Source organism: Hypanus sabinus, chromosome 22 (assembly GCF_030144855.1).
Source record: "Hypanus sabinus isolate sHypSab1 chromosome 22, sHypSab1.hap1, whole genome shotgun sequence".
Taxonomy (NCBI): domain Eukaryota; kingdom Metazoa; phylum Chordata; class Chondrichthyes; order Myliobatiformes; family Dasyatidae; genus Hypanus; species Hypanus sabinus.
The window spans coordinates 50,145,153-50,166,925 of record NC_082727.1 but is presented as its reverse complement, the minus strand read 5'-3'; the positions used below and the strand labels follow the sequence as shown (position 1 = coordinate 50,166,925).

At 40.2% G+C, this 21,773-nt stretch overlaps 1 protein-coding gene across 2 annotated transcripts in view; it reads left to right on the top strand.

Moving 5' to 3' along the window:
- dock1 (dedicator of cytokinesis 1) overlaps nt 1-21,773 on the top strand; it is a 549,009-nt gene that overhangs the window by 133,281 nt on the left and 393,955 nt on the right. For both annotated transcript variants that reach the window (XM_059947697.1, XM_059947695.1), the window contains exons 12-14: nt 3,135-3,214; nt 16,255-16,380; nt 18,875-18,999. In XM_059947697.1, the coding sequence (XP_059803680.1) occupies nt 3,135-3,214; nt 16,255-16,380; nt 18,875-18,999 (331 nt within the window). The remainder of the gene's footprint in view (nt 1-3,134; nt 3,215-16,254; nt 16,381-18,874; nt 19,000-21,773) is intronic.

The window sequence follows — 21,773 nt, the reverse complement described above, 5'->3', positions numbered from 1 at the left end:
CATCATTCTGCTCTACGTACAAAAGAGTGGATGTCATTGAGAGTGCAGTGACGATTCTCCATATCGGTTCAGGTGATGGCAGGTATTCTGTATGATGAACAGTTGGCAAGATGGGTGTGGCATTCACTATAATTTGCAAGAATTGTAGGAAATATCAATATATACTGAAATTTTAATCATTTGATGGGTTACAAGCAGGGATTTTGTTTCATAAGGCTGTGAAATCTGGGATTAACGGCACAATTTTCTTCTTTTCTATGTTTGAGGGTGTGAAAGTTTTGTTATGATGTTAATTGAAAACAAAGGTCAATGGATTTTTAGGTATTAAGAGGTATGGAGATGTGGTCAAATACTACTTTTCAGAGAAGGTAATTTCAATATACTTCAATATCTTAATTCATTATTGTTCTACCACTTTTAGATTCTAAGGAGTAACAGTAACTGTCACCCCACTAGATCTTTCCATGTGCTTGTTGAAATTCTTAAATCTAATTTTAATTTCTAACTTGTATTCTAATTTTTAAAAATTTATTTTAAAAATTTTCCTTAGATGGTTAAGATTCCTTCTTTCATCTGGCCTGTTTTCTGGCAATTTTTAATTTGTTTTCTTTCTATCTGGAACTTTTCCCATAGAGTCTCTGTTTCTTAATGGAATGTATATACATTAAGGATTATAAAATATTTTATATTGTTTGCCACTCCTTATTCATTATATATTTTTAATCTGAATTCCCAACCTATCATAGTCAATTTGTTCTCCATACTAATATAGCTTTCTTCCTTCAGTTGAGTATTAGTTTAGATATTTGCCTCACTCAAACAGAATACTGTGCAAGCTCAGTCACTGAGTCTATTCAAGTCTGAGATTGATAGATTGAAGCAAAAGTATCTACTGGATGAACTCCAGCAATGTCTATGAGCCTCATCCAAGTCCTGCATCAGGACCCTTCCTGATCTTCACTGTAGCTGTTCAGTTTCTACACCTCTATCCCCCATCAGGAAGGTCTTAAAGACCTCAATCTCTTTCTGCAGTGATCTCCTTGCCTCTGAGATTGATATGAGGAGTTACAGGGTATGTTTTTATACAGGGAAATTTTAGCAAAAGGATTATACTGAATGGCAGAGTAGGCATGAGGGATATTTTTGTGTCTGATGGCTTCACGTTCTTATCAATTGTTTGGAGTCTTGGAACTTCCACTGATCTGGAATCTGACTTAATCAACTGACTATTTACTGATCATAAACTGTAGATAAGCAACATGTTCCTGCACATGAAAGAAATGTGAAGTTTTAAACTTGGCTACTTGTTTTCTTTAATTCAGCAAATATCAAATATAAGGAATATGGCTTGTAAACCTCTAATCCTGTTAAAATGGAACAACTGATATGTTCAGTGAAGTCTGCAGAGCAGTACTGTTAGTTATTTCTGTCCTCTTTTTACTTCTCCCTAAGGCATGGCACTAAAAAATATTAAATGTATTTGTTTTCTGATTCCCAACCTGGTGACTAATTTGTAGGAGCTAGAAGTGATTTCAGAGAGTCATCATGTCAAGGATAAGAGATGAAAACTCTTAAAGTTATTTATTACCTATCTCTGCAGAGTAGAAGGTAATCTATAATTTAAAACATTTCAAAGTTGAAACTTCACAATCATGTATGAACTTAGAACAGAACTGTGTATTTTTGTATACTGATCTCAAAATGTGAATGTAATTATTATGATCAAATACTCATTGGACAATAATTGATCTTGCAGTTGGAGGCCAAATTTATGACAATTATTAAGCTTGTTTTTAGTTGCAAGTAAATGTAAAAATTATCAGCTTAGAAAACTGGCTCTGTGCTCAGTTTTCTCTACATTTATTGCATTAAATTGCATTTGTTTTAATTTGCTTCAGTTAGAGTTTGGATGAATTTTGTAGCATTAAAAACTTGTCCATAGCTTTTACTAAATATTACCATTTAATTTAGTGAATTGTCCCTTTCATAGCTTTTCTGTTATCTCAGCTAAAACATCCCTATTGGATAGTTCAGTGAACTTTCGTGTTACAGACAAGTCGTATTTTAATAAGGAAATTAATTTATTCATAATTTCCAACAAGTCAAAAGAAATGGGTTATCTGATTTTAGTGTATTTAAGGGTAACCAGCTTTGATATTAAATTCAGTAAAATTCATACATTCAGAATAGGTTGTTTGCATGTTGCTGTCTGGCCACTTGGCTTATTACCTACTCAAAAATTTTGGATTACGTCAGTTTTTGAAACACGAGTATGGTCGCCTGTTATCCTTTTTACCTCTGTACTTCAGTCAAAGAAAACATTTTATATGCTCTAATACTCTATCATTACAGCATTCTAAGTTGTCTATCCTCTCTGTCAGGTACAGCTGTAACCATATAAAGGACCGTTTCTATGCTAATTAAATATGATGTCTTTGGTAATGATGCATGTGGGAAGGCTTTGTTCTGCAGAAATATTATCTCTTAACCTGTTTTTATCTTGCAAAGTGCTAAACTGACCTTGTAAATTGTTTAATGCAAGCAAACATGAGACTAGGAATCAAGCTTTGGCAATTTGTACTTTTTCTAGAACTAAAATATGCATGTAGACTTTTTAATTGAGAATGTAAGTTATCATAATCAATCAATATGAAGGATTGAAAAGATGAACCTATTTTGGTTGAACAATCATTATCATATTCTTACAACAGATGTTCCATGTAGATTAAATTACTCTTTCTTTTCTAATTAAATTAGTATGGCTCGCTTGTATTTTGAAATTACTCTTGTGTGCTTGCAGCTTCTATGCATATTGGGTGACTTTTTTTTATTATGCCCCTGAGAAAAGATTTTAAGGTGGTGCATGAAAATGTTTGTAAATGACAATTTGCAATTATTTTTGAGCATTCAACATTTTCTTCATTAATTGTCTTCCTGTGTCTTCCTTGTTATTCATCTGTCTTTCCATTTGCATTGGCTTATGATAACTGTTTTATTTATGGAATGGTATTTCGTGAACCCTTGTACTGTGACTTCTGTTTCCTGTTGTGTTAGTCATCATGTGCATCCACCAGGCTAATGTTGGGTGATGCCATTTGACATAAGCAACTGAACATATCCTATTTTTCATCCAGGGTAGCAGGGGAGAATGATTTCCTTCAGACTGTGATCAATAAAGTCATTGCTGCCAAGGAAATAAACCACAAGGGTCAAGGTATGTTACAAAATAGAATTGTGCATTATTATGTAGTGATTAAAATACCTTCTACTCAATCAGAACTTTGATTTTAACAACTATACAAACTTGCATTAGCACTGAAAAAAATGGCAAAACATTAAGTGGCCAATTGGATAGTTATGCCTGTATTGAAGCTCTCCTTCGATCTAGGCAAAATCATACCTTTTATTTATAATGGTGGACACTATTATGGTGGAGCAAATACTGCTGCTGCTTTGCATTTCCAGAAAATGTGGCTTGGATCCAGGCCTGTGGTATCTCCATTGCAATTGCTTGGGCATTATGACGTGCTTCAATTCCTCCCAATTTCCAAAGACATGATTAGATGTTTAATTGGCTATTTAAAATCATCCAGGCACTTATCTCTGCAAATAGTAGAACTGCCACATCTGTCCATTCACTTTCTCCCTCAGCTCTAAACAATCCTGCCAAGTGAGGCAGCACTTCAGCTGTGAATCTCTTGGAGTCATCTGTATCCGGTGTTCCTGATGGGGTCTCCTCTCCATTGGTGAGACCTGATGTAGATTGGGGAACTGCTTTGTTGAGCACTTCTGCTCATCCCCCAAAAAAGCAGAATTCCCCGGTAGCCAACCATTTTAATTCCTATCTCCATTTCTTTTTGGACATGTTGGTTCAGGCCTCCACTTCTGCCATGATGGGCCGTTCTCAGTTTGGAGGAGCAGCATTTCACATTCCATCTATGTTACCTGATGGCATGAACATCGATTTTTCCAACTTCTGATTATTTCCTCCCATCCACCCCTTTCTCTCTTTTTCAGTTCCCTACTCTGGCTTAATACCTCTTCTCATCTGTCTGTCACCCCACCTCACCCCACCCCCTCCCGGTGCCCGCCCTTCTTCCCTTTCTCCCATGCTCCACCTTCCTCTTCTATCAGATTCCTTCTTCTCCTTCTCAAGTCCTTTATCTTTATCACCAATCTCCTCTCAGCTTCTTACTTCACCCCCCCTTTCCCCATCTATCTGGCTTCACTTATCACCTACTAGTTTGTCTTCATAAGCCCTCTCCCCATCTTATTCTGACATCTTACCCTTTCCTTTCCTCTCCTCTCCTGATGAAGAGTCTTGTCTCAAAATGTTGACTGTTTGACCTGTTGAGTTCCTTCAGCATTTTGTGTGTGTTGCTTTGGATTTCCAGCATCCACAGGACCTCTTGTGTTTATAATTAAAATATCCTATTATTTGATTTGGGGGGTGAAGGATAATTGTTTGCATTTGGGTCGGATGAGGAAGTGCAGCTGGGCTGATGGATGCATGGTTGACAATAGCTGACCAGGGACCAATAATGGCTTCTATGAAATGTAAAAATATAAATCTGTGTTAGTTAGAGACTAGTTTGAGCTTGATGATCTTTATACCCTTGTTTGAATTTCCATCTGGTATTAGATTGGTGCCTTAATTCACATTAATCACTTAGCTATCATATTTCTTAAAAGGACATGTAAAGCTCAGCAGAGTTTTCATTTTATTTTTAAAAAATCACTTCTGGGTGATGGAGTGGAGATACATCTCTAACAAAGGAAGTGTAATGTACTCCTTCCCTCTGAAGCTGTGGCAGCAGCTGGTTGATGGTTGTAAAAGCAGCTGGTGCATATGTCAAGTCCTGGTTATGCAACCATTGATGCCAGGCAGACAATCTCTGAAGAGTATTTGTAATGGCTGTGGTCGCCCGTCTTGTAAAGACACTGCCTCAAAGGATGCATCACCAAACCATTTCTGTAGAAAAATTTGCCAAGAACTATCATGGTCATAGAAAGACCATTATTGCTCATGTCATATGACAAGGCATATAACAAACGAATGAAGTTAGCAATTGCATTTATTAATTTTCCTCGATTGGATGTTGTTGGTAAAGTAAGTAATTATTGGCAATTTCTAATAGCCAGTGAGAAACTGGCAGTAACCCACTGCTTGAATTGTTGCAGGCTTTCTAGAGAAGTTACTTGTACTGTACCGTTAGGTTTGGGTTGTAGGATTTTGACCTAGTTTTATTCCGATACTTAAAGTGTAAAAGAGAAGTGAGAGTGGATAGTGGACTGCTAGAAAGCTATGCTGAAGAGGTTATAATGGTGGACAATTGAATGCCAGATCAACTGAATAGTAATTTGCATTAGATTTCACTATGGAAGACACCAGGAGTATGGTGGAAATTCAGGTGTTGGGGCTCATGAAGTGTGTGAACTTACTATTACTAGGGAGAAGGTTCTTGGGAAACCGAAAGGTCTGAAGATAGGCAAGTCACCTCAACCAGATGGTGTACACCCCAGGGTTCTGAAAGAGGTGGCTGAAGAGATCGTGGAGACATTAGTAATAACCTTCCAAGTATCACTAGATTCTGGAATGATTCTGGAAGACTGGAAAATAGCAAATGTCACTCCACCCTTAAAGAAGGGGGAGAGGCAGAAAAAAGGACAGTTAGTCTGACCTCAGTGGTTGTGAAGATGTTGGAGTCAACGATTAAGGATGAGGTCTCAGGGTACTTGGAGGTACATGATAAGATATAGGTCATAGTCAGCATGGTTTCCTCAATGTGAAGCCTTGCCTGACAAATCTGTTGGAATTCTTTGAAGAAATAAGCAGCATTGACTAAGAAGAATCAGATGATGTTGTGTATTTGGATTTTCAAAAGGACTTTGACAAAGTGCTGCACGTGAGCTGCTTAACAAGCTACGAGCCCATGGTATTACAGGAAAGATTCTAGCATAGATAATACAGTGGCTGGTTGGCAGGAGGCAAAGAGTGGGAATAAAGGGAGCCTTTTCTGGTTGGCTGTCGGTGACTAGTGGTGTTCCACAGGGGTTTGTGCTGGGACTGATTTTTTTTTCAGTCAGTGATTTGGATGGTGGGATTGATGGCTTTGTTGCAAAGTTTGCAGACAATATAGAAATGGGTGGAAGGGCAGGCAGTTTTGAGGAAGTAGAGAGGTGCCAGAAGGACTTAGGCAGATTAGGAGTATGGGCAGAAAAATGTCAGATGAGATGGAGTGTCGGGAAGTGCACGGTCATGAGTTTTGGTAGAAAATAAGACATGAAAGGGTTGTATGTTTTTTAACTGGAGCGAAAATGCAAAAAAAAACTGAGGCTCAAAGAGACAAGGGAGTCCTTGGGCAGGATTTCCTAAAGGTTTGTTTACAGGTAGAGCCTCTGGTGAAGAAGCTAAATGCAATGTTAGCATTCATTTCAAGAGGACTAGAATATAAAAGCAAGGATATAATGTTGAGACTTTATAAAGCACTGGTGAGTCCTCACGGAGTATTGTGAGCAGTTTTGGGCCCCTTAGGATGTGCTGAAACTGGAGAGGGTTTAAAGGAGGTTCATGAAAATGATTCCAGTATTGAATGCCTTGTCATATCAAGAGCATTTGATAGCTCTGGGCCTGCATTCAGTAGAATTCAGAAGGATGAAGGGTCTCAGTGAAATCTATTGATTGGTGAAAGGCCCTGATAGAATGATGTGTGACAGGATGTTTCCATGGTGGGAGAGTCTAAGACCAGAGGACAGAGCCACAGAATAGAGTGAGCATCCATTTAGAATGGAGATAAGGAGGAATTTCTTTAGCTAGAGAGTAGTGAATCTGTGTAATTGTTTGCTGCAGGCAGCTGTGGAGGCCAGGTGTTTATACTTAGAGAGTTTGATAGATTCTTACAACACACACAAAATGCTGGTGGAACACAGCAGGCCAGGCAGCACCTATAAGGAGAAGCACTGTCGACATTTCAGGCCGAGACCCTTCATCAGGATAGATCCTTAATTGGTCAGGGCATAAAGGAATACAGGGAGAAGGTAGGAGATTAGGGTTGAGAGGAAAATTTGATCAGCTGTGATGAAATGGAGCAGACTCGATGGGCCAAATGGCCTAATTCTGCTCCTATATCTTTTGTTCTTATGACCAAGTAACAATGGGGAACTGACAATATTTCTAAATCACAGTGTGTATGCAGGAAGGATATTGCACCAATGGTGCTTGGTATGATATTCCTTATCATTGCTCTCAATGATAGGGATTAGGAGGTACTGGTTAACTATTCTGGGCAAGTACTGCGGTATATTTTGTGAATACTTCACACTGTGGACTGGCAGTGAGAGGACTCAGGTTCTTAAGGCAGCTGAAGATGATGTTTGTGGCTGGTCCAATTGGGTTTCTGATCTGTAGTGATATTTAAGGTGTCGATGGTGGAGGACTTGGCAATATCAGATAGTTTCAAAGGTATATGTAATGTCAGAGAAAAGTATACAATATGCAAAATGCCTTTACTTCTGCAACCATTCACGAAAACAGAGGAGTGCCCCATAGAATGAATGACAGTTAAATGTTAGAACCCCAAAGCCCCCCCAGCTCCCCTCCCACGCATAAACAGCAGCAAAGCAACAAACCCCCTCCCCCACCAGCAATAAAAGCATCAGCGACCCCCCACTGAGCACTCAAGCGAGCAGCAAAGCATCAGTAAAGACACAGACTTGTAGTATCCCAAAGACTACTCGTTCATCTGGTAATTCTACATACCACAGGCTCTCTCTCTCTCTCCCTAATATGGAAAAACGAGGTGTCTCCATTTCACAGCGAGAGGAGACACATAACAAACAACTCACTGATTTATGATGTTAAAAGTGCATTGCGTCTCCTTTTTCTGAGCTCTGTGCCCAAAAAACTCCGGCCTCTGTGCACACAGCCAACTTGCTGCTTTTGATCTTCTGTCTCCCATGATACAGCAATTCCCTGCAAAGGCACCAGCTAGGACTCCGCCCGCCTCCAGATCCACGATATCCTGGAACTCCAAAGGCGATCTAATCTTCTAGGGCATGTTCTTGGTATATGGAATTGTGGCCAGTCATGAGACTCCGAGAGTGGGTCCCATTCCCGCAAAGAACCGAAGTCAGTGTGTAACTCCAGGTTAGGGTCTTCAACAGAACACTGAAAAGGAAAAATACAGGTAATAAAGATAGAAGTAGAGCTGTTTCCAAAGATGTAAGGCTATGTCCACTCTAGAACGAATAATTTTGAAAATGCAGGTTTCGCGTAAAAACGATAGGTGTCCACACTATGCGTTTTTAAAAATACCTCTGTCCACATTGGAACGGAGATTTCGGCAAATCTCCTCCTACTGCGCATGTGCAGGACACAGCTACCGAAAACAAGCAACATGTTTGGTGTCGAATCTTGCTGTGGAAGTGCGTGTTTGTGCAGTTACAGACTAGAAAAACTTAAAACGATGGACAGCTGTTAGCTCTCGCACAGGAGAACTTAAAAGTAAAAAAGAACACAAATACTGGAGTGTACAGAGGCAACCGACAGGGAGTTCACGGACAGATTGACCGGGCTGATGATGAAAAACTGCCTAACTCTGTTGCATTAATAAAGCACCTTGTTAAATGTATAAAACATGTCTGCATCAGTGTTATCTTGTATTTCCATACAATGTTACATTAGGCTGTTACACATCTATTGTCAGAAGTACTTGCATAAATAGGTAAACTACTTTCATACGAGCAAGGACAGAAAACAAGGCAAAGTGAGTATACTTATTTATTCAGTAAGTTATGGGTCAAAGTATTTGTTGAGTACATTTCTAACTTCAGTCTCGTTGCTGTCTGTTCTGAAATTGTTAGGTTGCGTTCAAGAAAACAATCAAATAGCGTGCTGCCGTCTGACAGCGTTTTCAGATTTCTCCGATTACCTCGTCCACAATGATCCGGCCAATCCAGCATTTTCAAAATTACACACTTTGGAGAGCGCTTCTGAAAAGCTCCGGTTTCGGGGGACAAAAATGCCGTTTAGTGTGGATGGAGGGTAAAAACGAAGAAAAAAAGCTTCAGTTACAGATTTATCAGGTGTAGTGTGGACATAGCCTACGTAAAGGATTTGCCCGTTAGGTGCCATTATCATTATCTGATGACAGTCATTATCTGATACTTTTGTGGTGTGAATGCCTCATGCTACCTATGATCTAATGCTTGAATGTCTTGGACCTATCCAGTAGGCATTGAATGCTTCACTTGGTGAAGAATTGAAAATCGAGTTGCCAGCAAAAACCTCACTTAGTGTCATAAGATTATACAATACTGAACCAAACCCTTCAGGTCAACTTATCAATGCCTATGTAAGTCCCTTTTGACATTGTGAAAGGGAGGTCATTACAGAAGCAGCTGCAAATTATTATTTTGGCCTCTTCAGAGGCCTTGAGGAGCTTCTGTGGGAATGCCCTATAACTGACATAATTGGCCTCTTAGCAACCACAACTATCACCTTTTGTCACAGTCACTGGAATGTTTTTATTTAGATTGGTAATGATTTCTGTTTTACCAGGACCTCTTGATGCTAGACACAGTGAAATGCTATTTTTTTGTTAAAGGCAGCAACTCTTGACCATATCTGGAATTTAGCTCTGATCTATTTGGATCCAGGTTGTGAGAACAACCAGGTCAATTGCCATCTCAGCACAAGTGAGGAAGTGCTGTCATTGTCATCTTCTGCTGCTTTTCTAGTGATTGAGAATAGACTGTGTGGTAAATTGCTCTTTGAATTTCTGGTTTTGGTGAACAAGGCAACTACAATGTCTGGGTAAATGCCACTGTTTTGATTATACTAAAACTGCTTGGTGAGAGATGTGGCTGGGTCTGGAGTGCAGATTTTCAGTCCGATAGATGAAATTCTGACTTTGCTCTATCCAGTTCTATGCAAGCTTTGTTGCAACCAGTGCACTTTATCCAGCTATTTTTGTTGCCAAATGAAGTGATACTGGCTCCTGTGCCAATGGAGATCTCAGCAGGAAGCCCAAAGTGGATTATCTTATTCAGCATTTATGCTTCTGCCTAGTTTTAGGATTTGTATGCTGAGCTATGCAATCACTGAGGATGGGCACAGGAGGACTGTTACGCTTAAATCTAGTCCATTGATTATGGGATCTCAATTGTGTCTGTAGCCTGCACTCTTCAGCTACCATGTGTAAGACTGTGGTGCAGCATTACTTGTCTTGAACTTTATCATTTTTAAGTATGCCTGGTGCTACTCACAGCATACCACTCTGCACTTCTCATTGAACTGTGTTGATGTCCTGTCTTGATCATGATGGTGGAGTGAGGTCCTCAATATTAAGTCATGCTTTGTCGCCACAAGAATGTGCAGTGGTCAATTTTATGCATATTGTCTTACTTAATTCAACTATTCAGTTCTTAAAATCAACCAGCAAAAGTAATCACTGCAGTTATGCAACTCTGTGAACACTTTCTGCACTAAAATGGACTTTGTTTTTTTTTGTTTAATCGTGTTTTTTCTTGTAAAATGTGTATAATTTATATTTAATTTATGTTTTTTTTGAGAAAGCTGATTATATGGTGCCATGTGCCTGTGATGCTGCTACAGGTTTTATGTTGTACTTCTGCACAATGTATATGTGTGTATGACATTAAACTCAACTTTGACTTCATAGATAAATGTCACTATGTAGAAAGATTGAGAGAATGAGGATAAGTAGGTTTATCACTTATGCTGGTTCACTCACTGCGTCTACAGACCCAGTCTAATGTCTATGTTTTGCAGGGCTAATGTTAGGAATCCACTCTTGGGATAAGGATTGAAAAACCTTTCTATATCCTTGTTAATTTCAATGATTCTTTGAGGTGTTGTTCAACAGTGAGATACACTTATTCATCAGCTGGGAGTAGATGATAGTTGGTGAACAGGAAAAGCTATGATATGGTGCAATGAGATGTCATGGGATTTTGAGTCAATGTTGTGGACCCGAGGAATATTCTCTCTAGCCTGTATATTACTCTGCTCCCATGTCTGATGGGTCTAGTCATCGAGAGGGACAGGAAGAACCAAAGGACAGTGATAGATGAGTGCAGCATGTTGGTTGTGAGGTAAACAAGAATGACTGTGTAGCTTTTGCTTGATCTGTTTGCATTTCTTCTCTTCAATTTGGAACAGCACATAATCTGCTGGAGGAACTCAGCAGGTCATATAGTATCTATGAAGAGACAAGAGTAGTCAGTGTTTTGGGTTGAGACACTTTGTGTGAGTCCTCATGGGTCTTGACCTGATGCGTTGATTGCTCATTTCTCTCCACTGATGCTGTCTAATCCATTGACTTTCTCCAGCATTTTCTGTATTGCTTTAGATTTTTAGCATCTGAAATCTCTCATGTTTCCATTTTGTTGCTCCACTGTGAAGTCTCTTTGAGGTATGCCTACTTTGCAAATTTCTGCCTCAGTCCTGGTGAAGGTTCTCGACCTGAAACATTGACTGCCATTGCTCTTCATAAATTCTGCCTGACTAACTGAATTCTAGGACTTTGTGTATTGTTCCAGATTTCCAACATTTGCACTCTCAAGCATCTTTAATTTAAGATGCCACCTCCCCAGATTTTGTAAGAAGTACTTTGCATGATGGACTGGGCTGGGAGCATCATTGCATTGCCCATATCCATATACAGCATCTAAGCTAATGCTAGGAAAATCGGTCTAGTATTTTTTTGCTTGAAAATAGCATAAATGGCATATTGACTGATGTTCTGCAAGAGTGGCTTGCTGAATAGTTATTAGTACCTTAAAAGGGATTTAAAATCAACTACTTGAGGTGGGTAAGTATTTACAAAGTAAATTTATTATCAAAGTGTGTACATGTTACCATATACTACCTTGACATTCATTTTCTTTCAGGCATTTACAGGAAAAAGGAAAAAAAAATAGAATTTTATATACAAAATATATGTAGACTGTCCAATATTAAAAAGAATGTTGTGCATATTTAAATAATCCAGAGTACATGAGTTGTAAAAAGTCCTTGAAAGTGAGTTTTTCGGTCGTGAAATCAGTTCATAGTGGTGGTGAGTGAGGTTACCTAACTGCTTCAGGAGCCTCATGATTGTGGTTAATGTAGGCTAGCCAAGGTCAGGATGACAGATTTTTTTTGTCTTGGTGAACTTTAGTGAACCAGATTTTTTAATAGGGCAGTCAAGTGGTGTTTGTGGTTGCTATTATTTAATATTAAAGTAAAAGCAGACAATGTTGGAAATGATCTCTGGGCAATCTGTGGGAAGAGAAGCAGCTAATATTTCATGTCCAATTTCAGGCTTGTTTCTTCTAACATGTCAGCACCTTTTCTTTTAACATAGATAGAGCCTGAACTGCATTTCCTGGTTTTATTTTAGATTTACAGCATTTGCATATTTTAATTACTTAAAGCTTTTTGTTTTCAAATTCCAAATTATTATCTGAATGTACAGTTGTTCTATAAAGTTTGTGAGCACTAGTATGTTCTCAATTTCTGCATTAGTATCACCTAAAATGTGATCAGATCTTCATCTAAGTACTAAAACTCGATAAAGGACCCAATTAAGTAAATAACACAAAAAACATTATATTTGTTTTTTATTTATTGAGAAAACTGATCTAGTATTACATGTATTTGTTGGAAAAAAGATTGTGAACCATTGCTTTAGTAACTTTAGAAGCAATAACTTCAACCAAGCGTCTCTGGTAACTGTTGATAAGTCCTGCACATTGGCTTGGAGGAATTTTAAGCCATTCCTCCTTACAAAACTGCTTCAACTCTGGGATGTTGGTGGGCTTCCTTCCACAAACTGCTTGCTTCAGGTCTTTCCACAATATAGGATTAAGGTCAGGCCATTCGAAAACACATATTTTCTTCTTTTTCTTTCTTTTTAAATCTTTTTATTAATTTTAAACAAACATAAATGAAACATGAATACAAAGTGTTTGAGAGTACATAATTAATAGTTTAAATAGACATTCATATAATAATAAAATATATAACCTCCCAAACTCATAACATTGATGAACAAAGAAATAAAAAGAAAAAAAAAGACCCCAGAGAAAAAAAAAACACTGACCAACATGGGCCATTGAATAATATTAAGTACATATACCGTAGTGCCAATAACTCTGAACCTCCATCCAAATAATTAATAATAATATAAGTAAGGTTTAGGAAAAGACAATTCAACTCATATGAAAATGTTGAATAAATGATCTCCAAGTTTCTTCAAATTTAACTGAAGGGTCAAAAACAACACTTCTAATTTTTTCTAAGCTCAAACAAGAAGTGGTTTGAGAAAACCACTGAAATATAGTTGGAGGATTAATTTCTTTCCAATTCAATAGAATAGATCTTCTGGCCATTAGTGTAACAAATGCAATCATTCGTCGGGATGAAGAGGATAGACAACTATTATCCACCATTGGTAAGCCAAATATTGCAGTAAAAGGATGCGGTTGGATATTAATATTCAAAACTCTCGAAATAACACTGAAAATATCTTTCCAGTAATTTTGTAAACAAGGGCAAGACCAAAACATATGGGTTAATGAGGCAACATCAAAATGACATCTGTCACAGGTTGAATTAACATAAGAATAAAATCGAGCAAGTTTATCCTTAGACATATGAGCTCTATGTACAACCTTAAATTGTATTAGAGCATGTTTAGCACAAATAGTGGACGAATTAACTAATAGTAACATTTTCGACAATAGTAACATTGCGAATCTGGTTTCAATTTCGTAAATTTTTTGGTTTGAATAAGTTTATTCTATCATGCCCTATAATATCTAATTATTTTTTTTGGCCTTCCTTTATGGATCAATTTTTTTTTATGGAAAACAAAAGGCATAACATGTTTTCGTGATTTGTTTTTAGATGATAACGTTACGTCCTTTGAACAGTTATCTAATAAATATAATTTACCTAAAACTCATTTTTTTAGATATTTGCAAGTTAGAAATTTTTTGTATAATGAGTTACAGTCTTTTCCGAAACTAGGTCCATTGGACATTACGGAAAGAATTTTGGCTCTGAATCCTTCTCAAAAGGGTTTAGTAGCTGTCATTTATAATATGACTATGAATATACAGCCAGATGTATCAGAAAAAATTAAGAAGGAATGGGAAGAAGAACTTCATTGTCTTGTATCCACTGAGCAATGGGAGCAATTTTCTTCTTTTTAAACCATTCTGTTGTTGATTTACACTTGTCTTTCAGTTCATAGTCTTGTTGCATTATCCAGCTTCTATTAAGCTTCAGGTGATGGACTGATACCCTGTTTAATACCTTGCTACAATTTTGAATTCATTGTTCCCTCAGCAATAGCAAGCTATTTGGCCCTGAGGCAGGAAAGCAGCCCCAAGCCATGATGTTTCTTCCACTGTGCTTCACAGTTGGGATGAGGTTTTGGTGTTGGTGTATAGTGCACTTTTTCCTCCAAACATAACAGTGTGCACTTCTGCCAAAAATTTCAATGTCTGTCTCATTTGTCCATAGAACATTGTCCTAGAAGTGTTGTAGAACATTCAGGTGGTCTTTTGCTATCTTGAGACGTATAGCAATGCTTTTTTTTTGGAGAACAGTGGTTTCCTCTGGTGTCCTTCTATGAACATCATTCTTGTTCAGTGTTTTTCTTATAGTGGACACATGAACTTTAGCAAGTTCTAGAGATTTCTGTGGTTCTTTGAGGGTCTTTTTCTGTGGGTTCTTTTTCACCTCCATCAGCATTGCACATTGTGCTCTTGGTGTGATCTTTGCAGGATGCTCACTCCTAGGGAGAGTGGCCACAGTACTGAGTTTCCTCCATTTGTAGACAATTTCTCTTGCTTGGACTGATGAGCATTCAGGTAGCCTTTTGTAGCCTTTTCCAGCTGCATACATCTCCGATTCTTCTCAGGTCATCTGAAAGTTGTTTTAATTGAGGGATGATGCACATAAACATATCTTTCTTGAGAAGAGTTGGTCTGTCAGTAACCTGACTTTGTGTCCTTTCTGTAGGGCAGGGCACCTCTACAACCCATACCTCCAATCTCATCTCGTTGATTGGAACATCTGACTCCAAATAGCTTTTGCAAAAGGCATTACCCCAGAGGTTCATATACTTTTTCCAACAAATACATGTAATATTGGATTATTTTTCTCAATAAGTAAATGAACAAGTACAAAGTTTATTTTGTGTTGTTTATTTAATTGGGTTCTCTTTATCTAGGCTTTGGACTTATGTGAAGATCTGATCATAGTTTAGGTGATACACATACAGAAATAGAGAAATTTCTACAGGGTTCACAAACTTTCTAGCACCACTATAAATTCTATAGTTGCTGTTGTGGGATTTCAACTTGGATCTGTGAATTATTAGTCAAGGCTCTGAATGACCAGTTGTGTAACATTTTAATTGCAAGGTGACTTGTTTGTAATGTTGGGTTTACATGAATAGAGAGCGGCATGGTAGCATAGAGGTTAGCACAAGGCCTTACAGTGCCATTGATCAATGATTGGGTTCAATTACTGCCGTTTTTTGTAGGGAATTTGTACATTCTTCTTGTGATCACTTGTGTTTCCTCCTGGTGCTCTGGTTTCCTTCCTCATTCCAAAGAGCTACTGATAGGGGTATATATACTATGTTGATGCTGGAAGTATAGTGACACTTGTGGATTGCCCTCGGACTGTGTTGGTCATTGATGCAATCAATGCATTTCACTATGTTTTGATGTATCTGTAACAAATAAAGCAAATCTACAGGCATTCAACATGTCAATAAATTTGGTGAGACACATGCACTAATAGCCAATAGAATTATGAACTTTTGATCAGAGCTCAAATGTAAAGGAAGTCCTTGGAAGAAATAAGAAAATTGTTTTACACACCACCAAAAAATGAGGGGAAGGTAAAATAAGAGCAAATGACAGGGATTTGTAAAAATGACAGGTGATATTGGGGAATTTTGCAGTTGATGTAATGATACTGAAGTGAACGATCATAAGGGAGGACTTGCACGAATGTATTCATGAGAAGTTCTTTGATCTTTATGTCTCACTGTAGCATATAGTTCTGGGGAATTAGTTGGGCAAGTGAGCAATGTGTCAATAGGGAAAACACTTAAAATTCAATGTTTCTGTGACTGAATCTCAAAAGCAGCTTTTTCTTTAATAAATAAATCTTACTTGGCAAAATAATTTGGAATCTGGTTCAATTTTATATTTAATTTTCTTGTTCAGGTTTGTGGGCTACAATGAAACTGCTCTTAGGGGATGTTCATCAGATCCGAAAAGATTTTCCCCACCTTGTTGACAGAACCACAGCAGTTGCAAGGAAAATGGGTTTTCCTGAAATAATAATGCCTGGTAAGTTTAAGGTGTGATTTAAATGTGATTATCTGTTGCTTAAGTGTAGACTTCTGTTTATTACAACTTTATTAATATTAAAATATACCATGTGTTAAGAAATAGCAGAATGATTTTACTATTATTGCAATAATCAAATTGACCAAATTTGGGTTTGTAGTACACTCAGTACATCTCCTCGTTAATGTAAATATCTAATCTGCCAGTGATGTGGCAGAAACTCTAAACATAAAAGCCTACATCCCTTATTTATTTAACTAGTTGTAATTAGTAAGCTTTTTAGTTAACTGCTATAACAAGAAGCCTAAGCCTTATCTGTTCTTACCTGCTCCTCAACTGTGTTTTCTTGCCGAAGCCATTTAAGCCAAAGCCTCAGGCCTTGGAGACTGCTCCATTGTCCCACTCATACAATCCATAATAGCCTCTGAGACCTAGGCCTCTGCCTCTTCACGTTGAATTGCCTTGAGCAATCCTCTCAAGGGAGAGAAGTCATCTGTCCTTTCCTATCAGACTCCCCCCTTCTCCAGCCCTATTTCCCTTTCACCAACCAACTTCCCAGATTTTTACTTCTTCCCTTTCTGGTTTCACCTAGCACCTTGTGTTTCTCTCTCCCCTCCCCCACCTTTTAATTCTACTCCTCATCTTTTTTTTTCTCCAGTCCTGACAAAGGGTCTTGGTCTGAAACATTGACTGCCTTGCTTGCTGAGATCCTTCGGCATTTTATGTTTAAATTGCTATAATCACCTACTTAACTTTAACATTTAGAATGTAGTCAGGTAAATTAGCAGAATTGCATATTTATAATCGTAGCATATCCCAAATGGCTATTCAATACTGGCATCTGTTCCAAAATCCCCTTGTGTATTAACTTCCAACATCCAAAATGAAAAATTTTGAAGGGTGTTTCCATGAATAAACAGCTAACCAGAAGCTTATATGACAAAAATAAGTGGCGGGAATACATCTTTAACAATGTGTAAGTATAAGGAACGTTCATCTGTTGTCTTTCCTTGTGCAGTTTCAATGGGACAGTATTTGAATGTTCCAAACAAAGTGATTGGTTTCACCAGCCACAAAATATAAATTGGAAAATAAATTATGTGTAGGTTTTATTTCCTGAAGATTGACTCTCATTTTAGTTAATCCATAATTATGTTATCCATAAGTGTTAACCCCAGAATGATCCCTAACATTATGTGCATATTTGAATTGTGAAGCTTAGCTGCCTCTTCAGATGTCATTGCAGCATTAAGTTATACTCAGGTGCCTGGAATGATTTTGAACTTCACATTTGACAGAACTAGAGAAGCAGTTTCACACCAGAATTGGGTAGGAATTTTTCATTGTTGGTTTTACAGGAGTTCCCAACGAAAATACTTATTCTTTTTCCCCTTGCTATTGGGTTCAGAATTTTGTTTAATTTGTGCTGCTCAAAGTCATTTACTTAACTTTAAAATGTCTCCTTTTTCTTATATTATAGAAGAAGCTATTAAACCATCATGTGTATGCTGGCTGTCAGAGCAGTCCCATTTACCATCGTATTTTCCTATAACTTATTCCCTCTTATGTGACTTTCAAAACTCCCAATTCTTCTACCAGCTTTACAATCATTAGTAAAGTTTTATAGTAGCTAGTTAACCTACTAACCAGATCAACATTTGGGCTGTGGGAGGTAAGTCTACTGACTCAAGAAAAACCCATGTGTTCTCTGGCACGTGCCACACAGATGTCATTGGAAGTCAGGATCAAACCTGAATCGTTAGAGCTGTGAAGCATCAGTCTTTTTGTTGCATCTGTGTGTCACTACTTTATATGATGATATCTTTTTTTTTACAACATATAGCTGTAAAGATGTCCTGTTGTTGCTCAGGCAACAGTTTAAATTTGTTCTTTTGTAAGTTCGAGTCTGTACTGTTGACTGAACAGATATGGTATTCCATGATTTCCATGAATTCCAAAATTCCATGATTTCTGGATATGTCTGCCTGATCTTTATTGATCAGGGTCTTAGTTATGATTACCAATATCTTGTATATGCTGGGGAATTGCCACAATTTTATTTGATGATAAGATCAATCTGCTGCTAAACCATATTCACAATTGTGTGACAAAATGTGTGAATTCCAGTTGTTTCAGGCGGTTAAGGTAATAACCCATTGTCTTGTTTATCTTCATTTGAAGAAAAATCTAAGAACAGTTATCACAAACTAAGAAGCAAAAGATACTGGTGGGATTCTTGCCTGGATTAACTTTGCAATTAGATGCTATAAAACCTACTTTTGAACATTTAAAATTTTAGTGCTGGATGTAGGGTCATATGACCAGGAAACAACAGCAAATTTACCATTTTGAAGACATTTGAGAACAAGATGACTAATGTTTAACGTCAGACATTTGTACAACCGTACGCAAATTGTTTTCTGCAAAATATTTTATTCCCAAAAAATCTCAAAAATATGTTTATTTTAGGATTGTTTATTCTTACTTTTTAAAGGGGATGTTCGTAATGACATCTATGTTACACTGTTGCAAGGAGAGTTTGACAAAGGTAATAAAACAACATCCAAAAATGTGGAAGTCACAATGATGGTGTATGATGAAGAAGGCAAGCGTTTGGAGGTATGACTATTCTGTATCGTACACCTGTAGTAGTGTAAGTGGTTTGGATTCAATTCCAATGTTCAGTTCAATTAATGTTTTTATACCCTGAAAATTAGGATACTGTAGCGGTGTGCTACACGCAGTGCTAAAATAACGACACGGAGTCGGCAAACAGCAGTCAAAGATAACTTTATTCGAACTAAACAGCTTTGCTTTTAAGCCTCCCTCAACCCGCCCCCCCCGTGGGCGCGGATGCTCCAAAAGACACGTACTCACAAACCCCCGTAGGCTATCTCCCTTAGCCGGAATGCTGGCTAATTGTGCGCCGGTTCGGATGTGCCAGGAAATGGGTTGCCACATAACCCCCCCCCCCAGAACAGGCGATACACCCCCCCAATGTCCACAGTCTGGGCTGGAACCTGTTTGGGAGGTCGGCCTCTGCGCCACGGTGCCGGAAACTTGACCGGTTGCGCCAGGTCCACATGGGCCGGTTTGAGTCGGTCCACCGTGAAACCCTCCTCTCTCCCCCCAACATCCAGCACGAACGTGGACCCGTTGTTCCGGAGCACCGTAAACGGCCCCTCGTAGGGCTGTTGCAGCAGTGGCCGATGCCCGCCCCTTCGTACAAACACAAACTTACAGTTCTGCAGGTCTTTGGGTATGCAGGTCGGGTTCTGCCCATGCTGCGAAGTGGGTACGGGGGCCAGGTGGCTGAGCCTCTCGCGTAGTCGGCCCAGGACTGCTGCGGGTTCCTCCTCTTGCCCCCTTGGGGCTGGTAGGAACTCCCCGGGGACGACCAGGGGTGCACCGTACAACAACTCGGCTGATGAGGCGTGCAGATCATCTTTGGGCACCTTGCGGATGCCGAGTATGCCCCAGGGAAGCTCGTCCGCCCAGTTAGCTCCTCGCAGGCGGGCCATGAGAGCCGACTTCAGGTGACGGTGGAAACGCTCCACTAGCCCATTCGACTGTGGGTGGTAGGCAGTGGTGTGGTGCAGCTGAGTCCCCAAAAGGCTGGCCATAGCTGACCACAGGCTGGAGGTGAACTGGGCGCCTCTGTCGGAGGTAATGTGGGCCGGTACACCAAAGCGGGACACCCAGGTGGCAATCAGTGCCCGGGCGCAAGACTCGGAGGTGGTGTTGGTGAGCGGGATCGCCTCTGGCCATCTGGTGAACCGGTCCACGATAGTGAGGAGGTGCCGCGCTCTGCGCGACACTGGCAGGGGGCCCATGATATCCACATGAATGTGGTCGAAACGCCGGTGGGTGGGGTGGAACTGCTGCGGCAGAGCTTTGGTGTGCCGCTGCACCTTGGCCGTCTGGCAGTGCATGCACGTTTTGGCCCATTCACTGACCTGCTTGCGGATCCGTGCCAAACGAACCTGCTGGAAACCATCCGGACAGTTGTCCGGATGGAGGGGTGCGCCAAGTTATGAATGGAGTCGAAAACACGTCACTGCCAAGGTGCCGGGACAACGGGACGGGGTTGGCCGGTGGCGATGTCACAGAGTAGGGTCCTCTCACCTGGGCCTACAGGGAGGTGCTGGAGCTGCAAACCGGAGACTGCGGTTCTGTAACTCGGGATCTCCTCATCTGCCTATTGTGCCTCTGCCAACGCCTCAAAATCTACCCCTTGGGAAAGGGTGAGAGAGCGCATCCGCCACGACATTGTCCTTACCCGAGACGTGCCGGACATCCGTCGTGTATTCAGAGATGTAGGACAGATGGCGCTGCTGGCAGGACAACCAGGGGTCGGACGCTTTTGTAAACGCAAAGGTAAGCGGCTTGTGGTCCGTGAACACGGTGAAGGGCCGACCTTCTAGGAAGTACCTGAAATGCCGGATTGCCAGGTAGAGCGCCAACAGTTTCCGGTCAAAAGCACTGTATTTGAGCTCGGGTGGCCGCAGGTGTTTGCTGAAAAACGCCAGGGGTTGCCAGTGACCCTCGATGAGTTGCTCCAGTACCCCACTGACTGCCGTGTTAGATGCGTCCACTGTGAGGGCGGTAGGGATGTCCATTCTGGGGTGCACTAGCATCGCGGCGTTTGCCAAGGCTTTCTTTGTTTGAATGAAAGCGGCGGCGGACTCCTTGTCCCAGGTAATGTCCTTGCCCGGACCGGTCAGCAGGGCGAACGGGGTGCATGATCCGGGCAGCTAAAGGGAGGAAACGGTGGTAGAAATTGACCATACCTATGAATTCCTGAAGGCCTTTGATCGTGGTGGGTCGGGGGAAGTGGCGGACTGCATCTACCTTAGCGGGCAGAGGGGTTGCCCCGTCTTTAGTAATCCTGTGGCCCAGGAAGTCAATGGTATCGAGTCCGAACTGGCATTTGGCCGGGTTGATCGTTAGACCGTAGTCACTCAGCCAGGCATAGAGTTGACTGATGTGGGACAGATGCTGCTGACGACTGCTGCTTGCTATGAGGATGTCGTCCAAATAGATGAACGCGAAGTCCAGGTCACGTCCCACCGTGTCCATTAACCGCTGGAACGTCTGTGTGGCATTCTTTAGGCCGAACGGCATGCGGAGGAACTTGAAAAGGCCAAACAGGGTGATGAGAGCTGTTTTGGGGACGTCGTCCGGATGCATCGGGATTTGATGGTACTCTTGGACGAGGTCTTCCTTGGAGAAGATCTGTGCGCCGTGCAGGTTTGCTGCAAAGTCCTGAATGTGCGGCACAGGGTAGCGGTCCGGTGTGGTAGCCTCGTTCAGCCTGCGGTATTCGCCGCACGGTCTCCAGCCCCCTGTCGCTTTGGGTACCATGTGCAGGGGGAAGGCCCATGGGCTGTTGG